This window comes from Rousettus aegyptiacus, unplaced genomic scaffold, assembly GCF_014176215.1.
Source record: "Rousettus aegyptiacus isolate mRouAeg1 unplaced genomic scaffold, mRouAeg1.p scaffold_m13_p_8, whole genome shotgun sequence".
Classification (NCBI taxonomy): Eukaryota; Metazoa; Chordata; class Mammalia; order Chiroptera; family Pteropodidae; genus Rousettus; species Rousettus aegyptiacus.
The window spans coordinates 17,387,586-17,403,131 of NW_023416311.1; the positions used below are offsets into that span (position 1 = coordinate 17,387,586).

General features: G+C 48.5%; 1 protein-coding gene across 4 annotated transcripts in view; it reads left to right on the top strand.

Moving 5' to 3' along the window:
* KATNIP (katanin interacting protein) overlaps positions 1-15,546 on the top strand; it is a 172,274-nt gene that overhangs the window by 114,427 nt on the left and 42,301 nt on the right. For all 4 annotated transcript variants that reach the window (XM_036226067.1, XM_036226065.1, XM_036226066.1 and 1 more), the window contains one exon: positions 8,094-8,231. In XM_036226067.1, coding sequence (XP_036081960.1) covers positions 8,094-8,231 — 138 coding nt within the window. The remainder of the gene's footprint in view (positions 1-8,093; positions 8,232-15,546) is intronic.

Consider the following 15,546-nt stretch of genomic DNA (forward strand, 5'->3'; position numbering starts at 1 on the left):
ACTTACAGCTTTGTGACCGCGGGCAACTCACCTAAGCTCTGCTTTAGTTTCCTCATCCGTAAGATGGGATAATAATATTCCTTACCTTGAGGTGATGTCGTGAGGCTCAAATATGAATACGCAGAGCTTAGCACCCTGCCTGGCTCTTCCTAAGGGCCCCAAAACATCATCTATTATTGTTTTCATTATTATTATTAATAATGTTAATACCACTAAGAAGTAGATATTACTATTTCCATTTTAACACAGAGAAAACAAGAAAGGGGGCTTTGAAATCCCCAGTTCTAGAAACCCGCGTTCTGGTCTTGACTCTGTAGTGTTGGGTGACTCACCTGCTCTCTCTGCATCGATTGTCTTGCCCCCTGTAGGATGGAAGGAAAGGGTGTATTTGCTAGCAACAGAAACTGAGTCCGGCTCACGTTAGCAAATTTTTTAAAGAAAAATTTATTGCATGTGTTTCGAGTTGCCGGTATACTCACTGTCACCCAGGCCAGAAGTGGGCAGGCCCCCGGTTATGGTGGAGTCCTAGGCAACATTCTGGGACGCATGTGCACTGAGGGTTTGGTCTTCTTTATTGAAGGGGTGGGCAGTGTTTCATTAGTTGGATCGTTGTTTTGTCATCCTGTTGCTCTGCTGGAGATATCCGGTCCAGGAGGGGGAGGCTGATGGACCAACCTGGCTAGGAAGCCAGGCACCTTGATGCCAATGCCACCAAGATGCTCAGGGCAGGGAGGGAATTCTCCCTGAAGAAATTCAGGGTTGTTACTGAAAGAAAGGCAAGATGCCAGGTGCCCGAGAAGCACCACCTACCCACAGGGCTGGCGTTCGAGCCCTCCCGAAGAGCAGCAGCTCTGTGATCCAGAACCTTGAAGGGAGCTTGAAGGTCACAGCTGCTGGCATGCAATGGCCTTTCATGTCCTATCTCTTCTTCCTGCTTCGAGTCTGTAAGGGTCCCATTTGTGCTACCAGGGCTTGGACCAGCCCTTGCCACCCATTTCCCAACCCCCTTTGCACAAAGTTGTGGCATTTTGGAAGCTCGCTGTACAGAACAGAGCATACCACGGCCTATAAAAAGCATCATTGGATTTGATGGGGACCAATTCTGGTGATTACTCTTCCTTTTCCTCTGTTTAGCAGAAGCTGATGGGCTTTGCTGTGTGATAGCAGTGAGATCTTTGCCCCATGGTGATGGTGGGTTTGCGGTTTTTTTATTTGGGGCTCTGAGGTTGGGACATGAGGCAGCTCTCCCACCCTGGGCTGCTGGATCTCTGGGTCCTACAGCCATGGTATGCCATCTCCCTGATATTGTCCTGTGTGCCAGGCCCAGGGCCAGCAGAACACACTGCCTCTCAGAACTGTCCCATTTCACTGGGGTTTCTTAATGATCAATAGTGTACCCACCAGGGCCTCACTCAATCCTCACGTGGACCTTGGATTACTCTCCACATTTGATAAATGAGAAAACCGAGTGTCAGGGAGGATCGGTGACTTGCCCCAGGCGACACCACTCTGGAGTGGTAGAGCCTGGCCGAAATCCGAGCAGAAGGTAACTGGAGGTAAAGTCTGGGTTCACAGAGAAGCCACTTGAATTGGGGGTGAGTTGGGGACATGCCAAAAGACGTGGGAGTATCCCATGTCAGTGCAAAGCCTCCTCCCTTTTGTGCCCACACCATCTCTCTTACTGGTCTCACCAATGCCTGCAGCTCCAAAATGACTCCAAATGTATACCCAGCCCTGCCTGCTTCTCCAAATTCCTGACTGGAATGTCTCTTTCCTGCTTGACACCTCTTCTTGCACACCTACGGACATCTCCGACTTCCGAGATCCAAAACCTAAGTTTTGATTCTCTTGCCCACGCCCACATCTCTTCCTCAGAAATTCTGTGCTCAGCCGCCCAAACCACCACTTATGCCTTCCTTGCTTGCCCCCCACCTCCACCACCTTTTCTCACACCAGCAAGTCCTATTGACTCAACCCTCAAAATAGAGCCGGATGTGGCCCCTCCTCTCCATTTCCACTGGTATGTCCCAAATCTGATCAGCTGTTCTCTCTCATTGGCACTATTAATGGCCTCCTATGTAAATTTTCTTCTGTTCTTGCCCCATCCACTCATTTTTCCACTCTGTAAAGAATAATCAGCTTGCTTCCCTCCCTTACTTAAAAACTGAGTTGTGACTTCCTGTGGCACTTAGAAATAAAATCAGATGCATCCCCTAGGCCTGGGAGGCTGTTTGTGTCCAGTTCCCGCTCTACCCACTTCCATGGTAAAGACAATCAGCAGACTGAGAATAGAAGGAAACATCCTCAACCTGATAAAGGGAACCTATGAAAAGCCACAGGTAATGTCATCCTTAATGGCAAAAGACTGAAAGCTCCCCATCCCCCAGATCAGGAACAAAACAAGGATGCATTTTTCACCACCTCTATTCAACATTGTACTGGAGATTCTACCCAAGGCAGTTAAGCAAGAAAATAAGAGTTTGGAAAGGAAGAAGCAAAACTATATTTGCAGGTGATGTAATCTTATATATAGAAAATCCTAAAGAATCCAAAAATCAAGCTAAAATCAAGTTCAGCAAGTTTATAGGCTAAAAGATCAATATACAAAAATCAGTTGTATTTTTATACAATAGCAATGAACAATCCAAAAAAGTAAATTAAGAAAAAAATTATATTTATAATAATATCAAAAAGCATAAAATATTCAAGAATAAATTTCATCAAAGAAGTGCAAGACGTGTACACTGAAAAGTACAAAATATTATTGATAGAAATTAAAGACCTAAATAAATGGAAAGACATTCATATTTATGGATTGGAAGAATTAATAGTGTTAAAATGAAAATGCTTCCCAAATTATCTACAGATTCAATGCAATCCTATCAAAATTCCAACTGCCTTTTTTTGTGGAAATTGACAAGATGATTCTGAAATTCAAGGGACCCAGAATAGCCAAAACAATGTTGGAAAAGAAGAACAAAGTTGAAGGACTCACAGTTTCTAATTTTAAAACTACCAAGTTACAATAATCAAGACTGCGTGATATTGGCCTAAGGATATAGGTTAATGGAATAAAGTCGATAATCCAAAATAAGCACATACATCTATTATAGTCATTTGATTTTCAACAGGATGCCAAGACCATCCAATGATGCAGGAATTGTTTTTTCAACAAATTGTGTTGGGACAGCTAGATTTTCACATGCAAAAGAATGAGGTTGGACTCCTACCTAACATAATGTACAAAAAGGAATGCAAAGACCTTCCATATAAGAGCTAAAACTATAAAACTCTTAGAAGAAAACATAGGCATAAATCTTTATAGCCTTGGATTTGTCAATGGAGTCTTAGATATGACCCACAAAGCACAAGCAACAAAAGAAGAACTAGATAAATTAGATTTCATCAAAATTAAAAACATTTCTGCTTCAAAGGATACTTTTGAGAAAGTAAAAAGACAACTACAAAATGGGAGAAATTATTTGTAAATCATATCTCTGATAAGAGTCTAGCATTCATAATATATAAAGAAAAGAACTCTTAAATTCAACAACAAAAAGACAATGCATAAAAATGTGGTCAAAGTACTTTGAATAAACATTTTTCCAAAGAAGATGTTCAGATGGCCAACAAAAACATGAAAAGATGCTCAACGTCATTAGTCATTAGGGAAATGTAAATCAAAGCCACAAAGATACATCACTTTATACCTACTAGGATGGCTGTAATTAAAAAAGAAAGGAAGGAAGGAAGGAAGGAAGGAAGGAAGGAAGGAAGGAAGGAAGGAAGGAAGGAAGGAAAGAAAAAGTAAAACAACAAGTATTAGTGGACATGTAGAGAAACCTCATACCTTGCTGGTGAGGTTGTAAAAAAAAGTAAGGTGCAGCCCCTGGGAAAAATAGTTTGGCAGTTCCTCAGACAGTTGATGTAGAGTTACCACATGACCTAACAATTCCACTTTTAGGTGGAGACCAAAGAGAACCAAAAATACATGTTCACAAAAAAACTTGTCCACAGATGTTCATAGCAGCATTATTCACAATAGCCAAAAGGTGGAAACAACCCAAATGTGCATCAACTGATGAATGAATAAAGAAAACATGGTGTATGACGTGGAATGTTACTCAGCCATGAAAAAGAATGAAGTACTGACACGTGCTGCAATATGGATGAACCTTGAAAACATTATGCTGAGTGAAAGAAGCAAGACGCAGAGGGCCACATACTGTATGATTCCATGTATAGGAAATGTCCAGGATAGGCCACTCCATAGAGACGGACAGTAGGTTAGTGGCTGCCAGGGCTGGGGATGCAGGAATGGGGAGTCCGCTGAAGGGTGCGGGGTTTCTCTTGGAGGTGATAAAAATATTCTGAAAAAGATTATGGGGATGGTTGCGCAACCTTGTAAATATACTAAGAAAACACTGAATTGTACACTGTCAAATGGCGATTTTATATATGTGAATTATATCTCAATTTTTTAAAAAGTACAGAGAGGTCCCATGTGCCCTTGCCCAGCTTCCCCAATGGTGACGTCCTAGTACATTACTGAATGTACTACATTATGAACTAGGAAATTGACATTGGTTTAATGTGCAGACCTTTGTACACTCATTTGTGTGTGTGCGAATTCTATACAATTTTATCACGTGTCGATTTGTGTAACCACCACCACATCAAAATACAGAACAGTTCCGTCATCATAAAGCAATTCCTCCATGCAGCCCTTTATGGTCACACCTCCCCAGATCTGTCCCTAACACTGGTGACTGCTGATCTGTTCTATATACTTTTTGTCATTTCAAGAATGCTGTATAAATGGGATCACACTGTATGTAACCTTTTGGAGACTGACTTTTTTCACTCAGCATAATGCCCTTGACATCCATCCAAATTGTGCTTGTATCAATCAATAGCTTGTTCCCTTTTTATTGCAATAATTTATTAAATTAGGCTACTTTTGGCATCCAGCATCTCCCTGAGGGTAGGTAGATGTGTGTTAGGTTAATGCTGGAGGAGAAAAACCCTTTGTTTAGGTGTCAGAAAGTTATCTCCTTAGACCTTCCTTGACATCCATTCTAAAATAGCCCTTCCATTGGCCATTAATAATTCTCTCTTATTTTCTTCACTAGATTCATCCCTCCTTGCTTTTTTCCTGGCATTTTAACTTCTTGCTCCCCTACTAGCAGAGCTTGGACCTAGTGAGACAGGCTCCCCTGCACGCCTGCATCCAGCTCAGTGCCTGCCCACAGGACGGACTCGGGACCTGTTGGACGAGTAGGCAGCAGATTCGTCGGTGCCTCCCCCAGCCCCTTGCCCGCCCCACTTCTGTGCACGCCGTCTGTTCTTCCGACCACCAATGTTTCTCCCATGCATGATTTTTTCCTGGCTTCCCGGCCCACTTTGCTTCCCGAGCAGCATGCCTGAACTAGTGGGAAAGAGCCCTCTGGAGCACCCCAGCTCTCTTGTCCTGTGGGCGGAGTCCCTCCGAGGTGTCTTCCTCTCTGGCTCCCAGATTCCCAGGTGGGGTTGAGCTCCAGATGTTCACAGGTGTGGCTGGTTTGGTAACACACTCTTTATGGGCTGCCCTTCCCCTTCTCTCTTCCCCGTGCTCCCAACTCATGTTTCCTGTGCTGTCTAAATAAAATCCTTGCCTCAGGTCTGCTTCTGGGGGAATCCAGACTAAGACAGAACGAATTAATGAGTTAAGAACCTGGGTACAAATCCACGCTCCACCACTTTGGCAGACCACACCCCTTGCTGTGCTTCGGTCTGCCTTCCATGACATTGGTATCACCGCAGCACTGGCCCCCCAGGGCCGTGGGGAGCAGTGGTAGTGTGAAGGTGCCCTGGCTCTCATGCTGCCGTCTTTCTTACCACCCACTATGGGCTGGTGTGGCAGATGCTCTGCCCACTGGCCTGGTGCCTGGGGGGTCACCTAGTGCATCTTGGGTTGGTTCTTGGCGGCTTCCCATCAGCCTTCTTCTCAGAGGCTCTGTCTGTGCAAAGGAAACATCAGAAAGCTTGGCTGCTAATGAGGCCCCAAGTTCTCCAAAGGTTCATGTTCTCTGACTTTGAACACCATGGTTCCCACTTAGCCCTCCTGTTATTTCTCCAGCTGACTGAAATGTGAAGGGAAATCAATTTCAGCCTTCTCACCCGCATCCAGGGGTTGTCCTTCAGTCTCTGCCTTTGTCAAGCAGCCACAGTGTGACCCATTTTAGGCCCCCAACTTGGCGAAAGAATGAGACTCACCCGCTGGATTTTGAGATGTGCTCTCTTGACCCTCACAGCTGCCCAGAGCACTAAAAGTTCTCGCAAAGCTTGAGAAACTTGCCAGAATGAGTCAGAACCCCTTGAACTTATCTCTCCCCCTTAACCAAAGCAGCCTCCTCCCTCCTGAAAGGCACCATTGTCCCTGGAACAAGCCACCTTTGTTCTCCTCTGCAGCTGGAGCCTGGGCTGCCGTCTCCTGGGGGCTGGCGAAACCCCAGCGTCAGCCAGTCTCCTGCCCCGGCTCTGTCCAGTAGCAGGCCCGATCGCGGCGACACGTGTCTGCCGAGATGTTCTCAGATACAAGGCGATGCTCTTATTCCATGAAAGGGACAACTTGAGCCAGTGTCAGAGACGCAATGGTTGCTTATGGGCAGATGGGACTTGTTCAGTCCCTAAGCAGGGACCCTAAACTCAGATGCCTGCAGGCGCCAGGCAGAGGCCTAAGAAGCAGGTGTAAATAGTAGGGAGTGATGAGGACTGGGGAACTGGAGAGTACCCACTAAGGCTGTCAGGGACCCCATTCAATGAATTTGCCCACCCCCTTTTTAAATAACAATCGTGAGCCAAACAAAATAACTGTGTTAGCCAGATCCAGTTTACAATCTCTTCTTTAAATTTTCAACGTGAAGACAGGTATTAGGGAGTAAATTCATTTATCCATTCATTTATTCGTTCAACGAAGGTTTTTTGGCATTTACCTCGTGCCAAGGAACTGTGCTGAATGCTAAGGGTTCTGGGTTAAATTGACATGGCTGCTGTCTTAAAGAGCTCACAACTGAGGGACATGGCTGGGGGGTGGGGCAGCCGCAGGGGGAGGGGCAGTAGTGACACCGACCTGAAAACAGGTAACTGTGGGATGCCGAGGGAAGTGCTAACCTCAGGCATTGCAAGGAACCTCAAGTGCCTGGAGGAGAGAGCAACTGTGTCACGGGCAGAGGTGACGGTGGAGTGACAGCGCGTTCGGGCCGCATTTCCTAAGGCAAGAAGGGCAGAAAGAGTGTTGCACGTGGCGGCCGAGCTGTGTAGTGATGTTTGGGAGCAGCTGAGAGCCTGGTCCAGACGGAGAGTAGAAGAGGCATCCGGGAAGATGAGAGAGGAGGCGACTAGAGCCGAGAAAAGTCCCCCCATTTGGCTTTTCCGTCTGCATCCAAGGCACTGATGACATAAAATTTTGTTGGTGCAGATGAAAATGACAGCGAGGCTTTCCTGCAATGTGCCCCTCCGGCCTTGAGAGCAGCCTTGGCAGCCTCGCTGGCGGGCGGGAGAGAGAAAAAACTGCACACTGGGGTCTCCGGCTGGGAAACCCTGAAAGGGAACAGAGTAACTCCTGTGGCTTCGTGCCATGGCCCCGTCCCAACAAATGCCTGAGCCAGCTTCTTTCAGTTCTATTAATTTTTTTTTTTAATTCGACAAGTTTTTACAGAAGGAAATCAAAAGCTCTGTTTGCCAGGAGGTTATCAGATAGGGCAAGCGGTGGCTCTTTCTCCATCCTTTTCTCTAGCCGAACCCCCCCCCCCCACCACAAAAAAAGCTGATTACCTTGATTAAAATAAAGCCCGCTGCATTTTAAATTCCGTCTGGATGGATGGTGGAACAGACAGGCCTGAGTGGCAGCTTTGAGCCAGGGACAAGGGTTAGTCCAGAGGGTCAGTCCAGACGGGGTGAAATCCAAGACTCTGCCCTGGGTTATGTAGAGAAAGGGGCCGGCTGCCTGCCCTCAGCCCTCTCCTGGTTTTCCTTGGGGAGAGTCACTGCTGGGGTCCTTTGGGGAGAGGCAGAGATGTGCTGAACACCTTCCTCTCTCACTGATATTTCAGAGCAAGAAAGACCCCTCCTTGTGGACGTGCCCCTTCCACCCTCCGCTCCAGCTCTTTTTCGTTATCCGTGACACGAGACCACTGCGTGACTTCAGTCTGGCCAAGATCAGGATTTGGAATTACTGGACAGCCGATGGCGTAAGTAACGAGCTCTGATTCCTTGCTGGGCGTTTGATGGAAATACTTAGTGCTGGCTAATAGCCTGATTCCTGAAATTGCAAAATGGGTATAAGGAGGCCCTGGGTGTAGCAAGCGCCTGCTGAGGGGTTTCACACTGCCTTGTCAGGGCCACCAGGAGCAGGGCCTCCACTCGAAGGATGGGGATGTGAAGTCAGGCGGCCCTTTGCAGGCACTGGAAAAATATGAACTGAGGCTCAGTTTTAACAGAAAAGGAAATAGCCACCCAGAGAGGTTATGTAATGTCCCCCCAAGTCACACAGCTAGTAAGCGTCAGAGTGAGAGTCAGAACCCCTCCAGTTGGCCTCCAGGCCCACGTGCTTAGCCAGGGCTTTTCAAGCTGTAACAACTCACCTGGGGTCTTGCTAAAATGCAAGTTCTAATTCAGTAGATCTAGGGCAGGGCCCAAGATTCTGTGCGTCCGACCAGCTCCCGCGTGTGCCGGGGCTCCTGGCACGTGGCCCCTGCTCTGAGCAGCCAGGCTGTCGCCCTCTGTGCGCCGCTGCCCCTCTGGTTTCAGATCTGCCCCCCCTTCCTGCCCTCCCATCACTGCTGCCCTGATCCTTTCTCCGCTGGACCGTGTCTCATACATTCATTTTTATTTATTCCTTCGTTTGACATTGATTACTGGGCACATAGTAGGTGCCATCAAGCTTCACGATCAATCCCGAGGACACTGTTAGAAGACACAGTTCGCGCCCTGGAGGTACTCCTTGTCTGAAAGCTGGCAGACAAGGGCATGTAGAAGTTCAATGCACTGTGACGAGGTCAACCCGAGTGCCAAGGATTTCCAAGGGACTCAGCAGAGGATGCAGTGGGCAAGGAAGGATGGGACCCCTCGGCCTGATTTCTTTGTCCTCTTGTGATAGAAAAAAGGAAGGGAGTTGTTCTACTTTCCTTTCCAACCTGCTCTAAGGGAAGTGATAGGACGAGAGAGTTGGCAAATGGGACCCCCCTCCGAACTCGGCCTCGGCATTGTTAGGCAGGCATGAGGGCATGGTCAGGAGCGGGGCAGGCTGGCAGGCACACGCCCCGGGTAAAGGGAAGGCCACCTTGCAGCCGCAGCTGATGGTAGCCGTGTGGGAAGGCCAGCCGGCGCTGCCGGGTCTCCTGAGCATCCCCAGGGAGCTGGAAATCCAGATTGTGCTATGAGCCTTTCTGGTTCGTGAATGTCAACAGCTAACGTAAGTTCTTTTGAAACTACCGTGCAGTTCAAACTGAACTCATCTTTGGGTGGGAGCTGGTGTGCTCTAGACCATAACCCCTGGGGCATGTTGGAGGGGACCTGCCTCAGTCTGGGAGCGGTTCAGGGAGGTACTCAAATGAATGAGTTCATTCCCCAGGACCCCTTAAGCAGTGGTCTTACCCTTTTGGATCTTCAAATGAGAGACTGAGCTATACCTGAGCTATATTGGAAAGAGTAGCACTGAGCGAGGCAGAAAAGGAGGAAGCGTGTCCCAGATGGAGGGAACTGTGTGTTCTCTGCAAAGGCAGAGAGGTGTGGAAGAGTGCATCCCCTTACTCACCCTTCCTGACTCCAGGCCAGGCCTCCAGTCTGTCTCCAGCAGCTGCAGGGGGTCTCATCATGGTTCCTCGCTGCTTCAGACCCTCAGATGCCCCCGTTGATCCAGAGACTCTAGGTCAAACCCCCGAGCATGGCATTGGGGCCCCCTCATTGCTGTGTGCCAGGCCCTGCCTCTATCTGTGAGCACCTGCCCCTGACTCATGTCACCCTCCAGAGTGCGGCCGCTCGGCTCCCCACGCCTCTCCCTGGTAGTTACACTGTTAGTCCTTGGCCTTTCCCATCTGGTTCAACTCAAAATGCCTGCGTATGCCTCATAGTCTTGAAAAACCCCGATGAGCACTTTCTCCAGGAGGCCAGCCTGACCTCAGGACTTCATGAACGTGTTTCGTCGCCCTGCACTGGGATCGACGCCCGCTCCCCCGCAGCACTGTAGGCGTCCGGGGAGCAGGTCCTCCGTCGTGTCCACTGCTGCTGTGTTCAAAGTGGAAATACATGGTCATTGAATGAATGAATGAATGAATGAATGAATGAGTTCATTCCCCAGGAACCCATAAGCAGTTGTCTTACCCTTTTGGATCTGCGGATGAGACTGAGAAGAAGAATGCCGGGGTGCTCGCTCAAGGTCGTGTGCAGGTTAGAGGCAGGCTGGGGATCCATCAGGAGAGTCCATGCTCCTCCCTCCTTGCTATCCTTCCTTCTGTACTACTTCCCGCTGATTCTCCCAGCCAGCCAGCCAGCTACCAGGCTCTAGGGACCTGGGGCTAATGCAGCAGACACTGTCCCAGCGGGCTCCCTTCATGCACAGCGCTGCCTCGGAGAAGAGACAGAGAGCTTTCTCTGATTTCTATTTCTAAAAACAAATACCTAAAGTTAAAATTTAAAAACAAATCCAAACCACTGGAACAAGCAAGGAAGTTCCTGTGAGAGTGTCGGCCTCCCCTTCTCCGCGGGCCTGCCCTTGCCTCCCGTGTTCTTAAGGGCTGTCCCCAGGCCCTGCAGTGCACACCCAGCATCTAGGGTCATGTCCTCTCATGCCTGTGTCCTCTGGGCACTTCCTGACAGGCGGTCACCAGCATCTTCAGGAATGGCTAACGGAACAGTGTTGGCTGCCCAAGCCCGTGCCCTGTAGCTCGGCCCTGTCACTGAATGTATGTCTCAGGCTAAGAAAAGCGGATTTTCTGTGCTGGATTACAAAGGAGATAAGCTTCATTCCTTTTGGCCATGGCCTGCCTCTTCTTTAACCTGCACTCAGCCTTCCTTGTGTGCCGAGAATAAAAAGGAGGCGTAGGGCATCAGAGGGTCATTGTGGGCACTTTGAGGAGCTGCGGGGACTGGAGATGCGAGGCGTTTCTACACACAGAGCGGGGTGTGGGCTGCGGTCCCCCCCGGGGGCACTGCTTATGTAACACACACCCATCTGTTGCCAGAATTTACTGGGGGCAGAAAGCGCCAACGAATGCAGCTGCAGGTTGGTTTGATTTAATATTCTCCAGAGGATTCTATTACTGTGTGTTTTAGAGGAGATAAAACGAGAGTTTATAGGAAATATAGCTCACCCCGGTAGACATGACTTGTTAATACAGTGTTTTGTGTGTAGGAATCCAAGGAAGAAAAGTCAGATGTGGGGGCTAATCCAGCCACAGCTTCTTTAGAACATAGGAAGGAAGGTGCTAGAAAACATGCTCCTATTAGATTCTCAGGCTAAGTTTATGGGCTCCTTTCCCCTTCATTAGGTGATGCAGTGAGTGTGAGCTGGCCCAGAGGAGAGAGAGACTTCAGGGGAAAGTAAGGGCGCGAAGTTTAGAATCCGTCTACACCGGCACACAGATGCCTGTACTTATTGCAGCTGCCCGTTAGACAGCGCCGTGTGTATGGGGCAGGCATGAGGCATCCAGCATGCACTCAGTGAATGTGTGACGCGTGAACAAATAACCAAACACATGAACCATCTCAGTTAACCGCCCAGCAGTCCTGCTCGGTGGGTGTCGTAAGTCCCTGCCATGTAGATGAAGAAGCTGGGGCTTGAATAGGGAGATGCCATGGGGCGTATAGATTGTGTCTCTTCTGCCCACTGTGTTTGGAAATGGTTACCTGGAACTGCTGTCTTAAGAAAGATCTGGAACTTTTCTTATGGTTCATCAAGGAAAGGGTACATGATTGATTTGCAACGTCTGCCTTGGGCTCAGAAAGAGGACGTGATAATAAGTCTGTCAGAGTTTTTGATATTCTCCAGTTAAATGACCTGCCCAGCTGGTGAGTTGTAAGGGACAGAGCTGGGAAGGAAACTGAGGTCTGTTGGTTTTTCTCTGGTTTTCTCAGTGCTACTTCCCCTGCAGAGAAACATCTCTTGGGAGGAAGGAAACAATAGTCTCCCTTCTAACGTGCGTAATAACCCACCCAAAAAGTGGGCTTCCAGTGTCTCCCCACTGTTTTCCTTTATAACAACATGTTAGTTACCTGCTACGTGGTACCGCCCTTCAGTAAAACAGGCACGCCGTCACCATCTTTACTCACGTCGCTGTCCAGATGCCACCCCCAGCCGAGCCACGACAGCGAGTACGGCAGGACAGACACCCAGGCGTATGTTTTATACACGGAAATGGCGCTCTTTAAGCAGGTTATGAATGACTGAATGAATGAATGAATAGGTGGATGAATGGATGTTCGGTTTTCCTGGTGGCATATTTTGCTGGCATGTCATGGTAGTCTAGACCAGTGCTGCCCAATAGAACTCTCTGCAATGATATTCATGACAGTGCTGTATCTGCCTTGTTCAGTGCAGTAGCCATAGCCAGGGTGGTTATCGAGAACTTGAAATGTGGCTAGTTCAACTGAGAAACTGCATTTTATTTTATTACTTCATTTTTAATTGTATAATTAACATATAACATTGTGTTAGTTTTATGTATATACAATGTAACAATTTGATATATATATATATATATATTGAAATGATTACCACAAAAAGTTTAGTTAATATCCATCACCATAGAGGTACAAATTTTTTTTCTTGTGAAGAGAACTCTTAAGATCTACTCTCTTAACAACTTTCAAATATACAGCACAGTGTTATTAACTATAGTTACCGTGCTGATCATGACATCCCCAGGACTTTCACGTCTTATAACTAAAAGTTTGTACCTCGTCACCACCTTCACTCATTTAGCCCCAGCCCTACCCCCCAGCCTCCGTCCCTAGCAACCACCTGTCTGTTCTCTGTATCTCTGAGTTCAGGTTTTCTAGATTCCACATGTAAGTGAAATCATACAGTATCTGTCTGACTTATTTCATTTAATCATGATGCCCTCAGGGTCCATTCATGTTGTTGCAAATGGTAAGATTTCCTTCTTTTCATGGCTGAATAATATTCCATAGTGTATGTATGTATGTATGTATGTGTGTATATATATATATATATATATATATATATATATATATATATATATAGAGAGAGAGAGAGAGAGAGAGAGAGAGAGAGAGAGAGAATGAGAGAGAGAGAGAGAGAGAGAGACATATATATGACGTATCACATCTTCGTTATCCATTCATCCGTCACTTAGGTTGTTTCCGTGTCTTGCCTGGGGTAACTAATGCTGCAGTGAACAAAAGGGTGCTGATATCTTTTCAAGATAGTGATTTCACTTCATACAGATAACTGCCCAGAAGTGGAATTGCCCCGCCACTCCTGGCCTCCACTTCCTCCTGCTGTCTACAGCAGCGCCTGACTCTCACCTTGAATCCTCCTCTCCTCCCTTTACCTCTCACTGCCAGTTCTCTCTAAGTCAGTGGTCCCCAACCTTTTTGGCACCAGGGACCGGTGCTCCTATGAGAGAATCTAATGCCCGATGATCTGAGGCAGAGCTGAGGCGGTGATGCTAGCGCTGGGGAGCGGCCGCCAACACAGATGGAGCTTCGCCTGCTCTCCCACCACTCACCTCCTGCTGTGCAGCCTGGTTCCTAACAGGCCACAGACCTTCACTGGTCCACAGACAGGGGGTTAGACACCCCGTTCTAAGTCCTACCATTTCCACTATCAAAACCAGTCTCCTTCCGAACCCAGCTCGTCTTTCCTCCTTTCTGTCTGCTGCCTCAGTGCAGGACTCATCACTGCGAGCAGCGTCCTCATCCATCTCCTGGTTCCACGGGCTCATCTGCTCAGTCCCTCCACCTCATCAGCAGAGGCTTATCAATCACCTCACGCTCAGGCATTGTGCCGGGGCCAGGAATCAGACATGCCGGCTTCTCCCCAGAGCTCACTCTCAAGCAGGAGGGACCAGGGGGACGACAGCAAATCACAGTTCAGCGGGGCCTGTGTGGTGATGAGGGTGGATGAACCAAGGGCCTCGAAGCTGCCGAGTGCCTCACGGGAGTGGCCACGGTCCACTGCCAACACGTGCTTCCCGGGACATCCTGGGAAGAAGACCGTGACACAGGGACTGTGTCCCAGCCCACCAGCAGCAGCTCAGACAGATTTCAGCGGGCTCACTCGGTGCTTTGAACATTTTTTGAATCAATTGCCAACATTTAAATATTAAGAGGCTTTATTTATTTATGTGAATTTTTGACTTTTATTAAGAAACTGGAAGATCAGGCCACATTAGGCCACATCCACACCTGGAAGCTTCGGTGTAGCTGAGGCACATACCACAGTTCTGCCACTTCCGCTTGTCTCCCCAATACAAGGACACAGATGTCCTTGTACCACGTCACCTCTCCCATTTGTGATGCTCACCTGGACCCCCATGCATGGTTTCTGCCTGTTAAATAGACCCTCCTCCACGCTCTGACCTCAAGACTAGCTCTCTGGCTCTTCCAGCCTTGTGGAGTTGTGTAACTTTTACCTCTCCCTGGTCCTCATAAAACTCGTCTGTCTTCTGCGCCTTTGCTCCTGCCATTCCCAGCGCCGGGAGCACCCAGCTCCTCTTATGACCCACCTGCCTTTGGAAACATCAAGATCCTGCTGGTCTCTTCGCCCACCAGCTACTGCCCTGCCCTGCCCCAGGCTCCCTCTGGTAGTCTCCAGCCACACCCTTCCAGGCACAGAGTCACGTGCTTCCCAGGGTGTTTCTCGGTTTCCTGAGCTTCCCATGTCCCAAGCTGGTGCCCCCTGGCCAAATCCATCCTGCACACGTGCTCCATTTGGCCCTTACTCACGTTGCATAGCTGGTGAAACATTTGACATCATTGGAAAATCGACTTTTGTTGGGCTGGCAACACCCCCTACGTGGCATTCACGGGCCGGAGCTGGGTGGCCCCTGCCTCCTCTGGCCTTGCAGGCATACGTTCTCTAGCTTACCACAGTCCCCATGCCTCCCATGGCTATGGTGCTGCAAGCATTTGAGTTTGTGACCCCTTATTATACAGACTGTTGGGAACTCCTTAAGGAGAGGAGCCGGGCTTTCTTCTTCTGCATCTCACACAGGCCAGGACTCCGAAAGGGTCCATGTGCTATTTGTTGGGTTGAATAGAATTGTAAGAATTGCACTCTGGGGCCTCAGCCCAGACCAAGTGGAGTCTTGACCTAAGGCAGCGAGAGTAATTCCAGGCCCCACCCCAGAGCCGGTGGGGTTCTCCCTATGCCTGCTGCCAGGCTCTGCCAGGAACGGGAGAATTGCCACACTAGGCCTCAGGGGAGCTGGGGGTCTCTGGGCCACACTAGCCCTAAGCAGCTGGGGTTGGCAGGCAGTGGACTGGATACAAAATAATGATGGTAGCTCACATTTCTTGAGCACATATCATGTGCGAGACAGT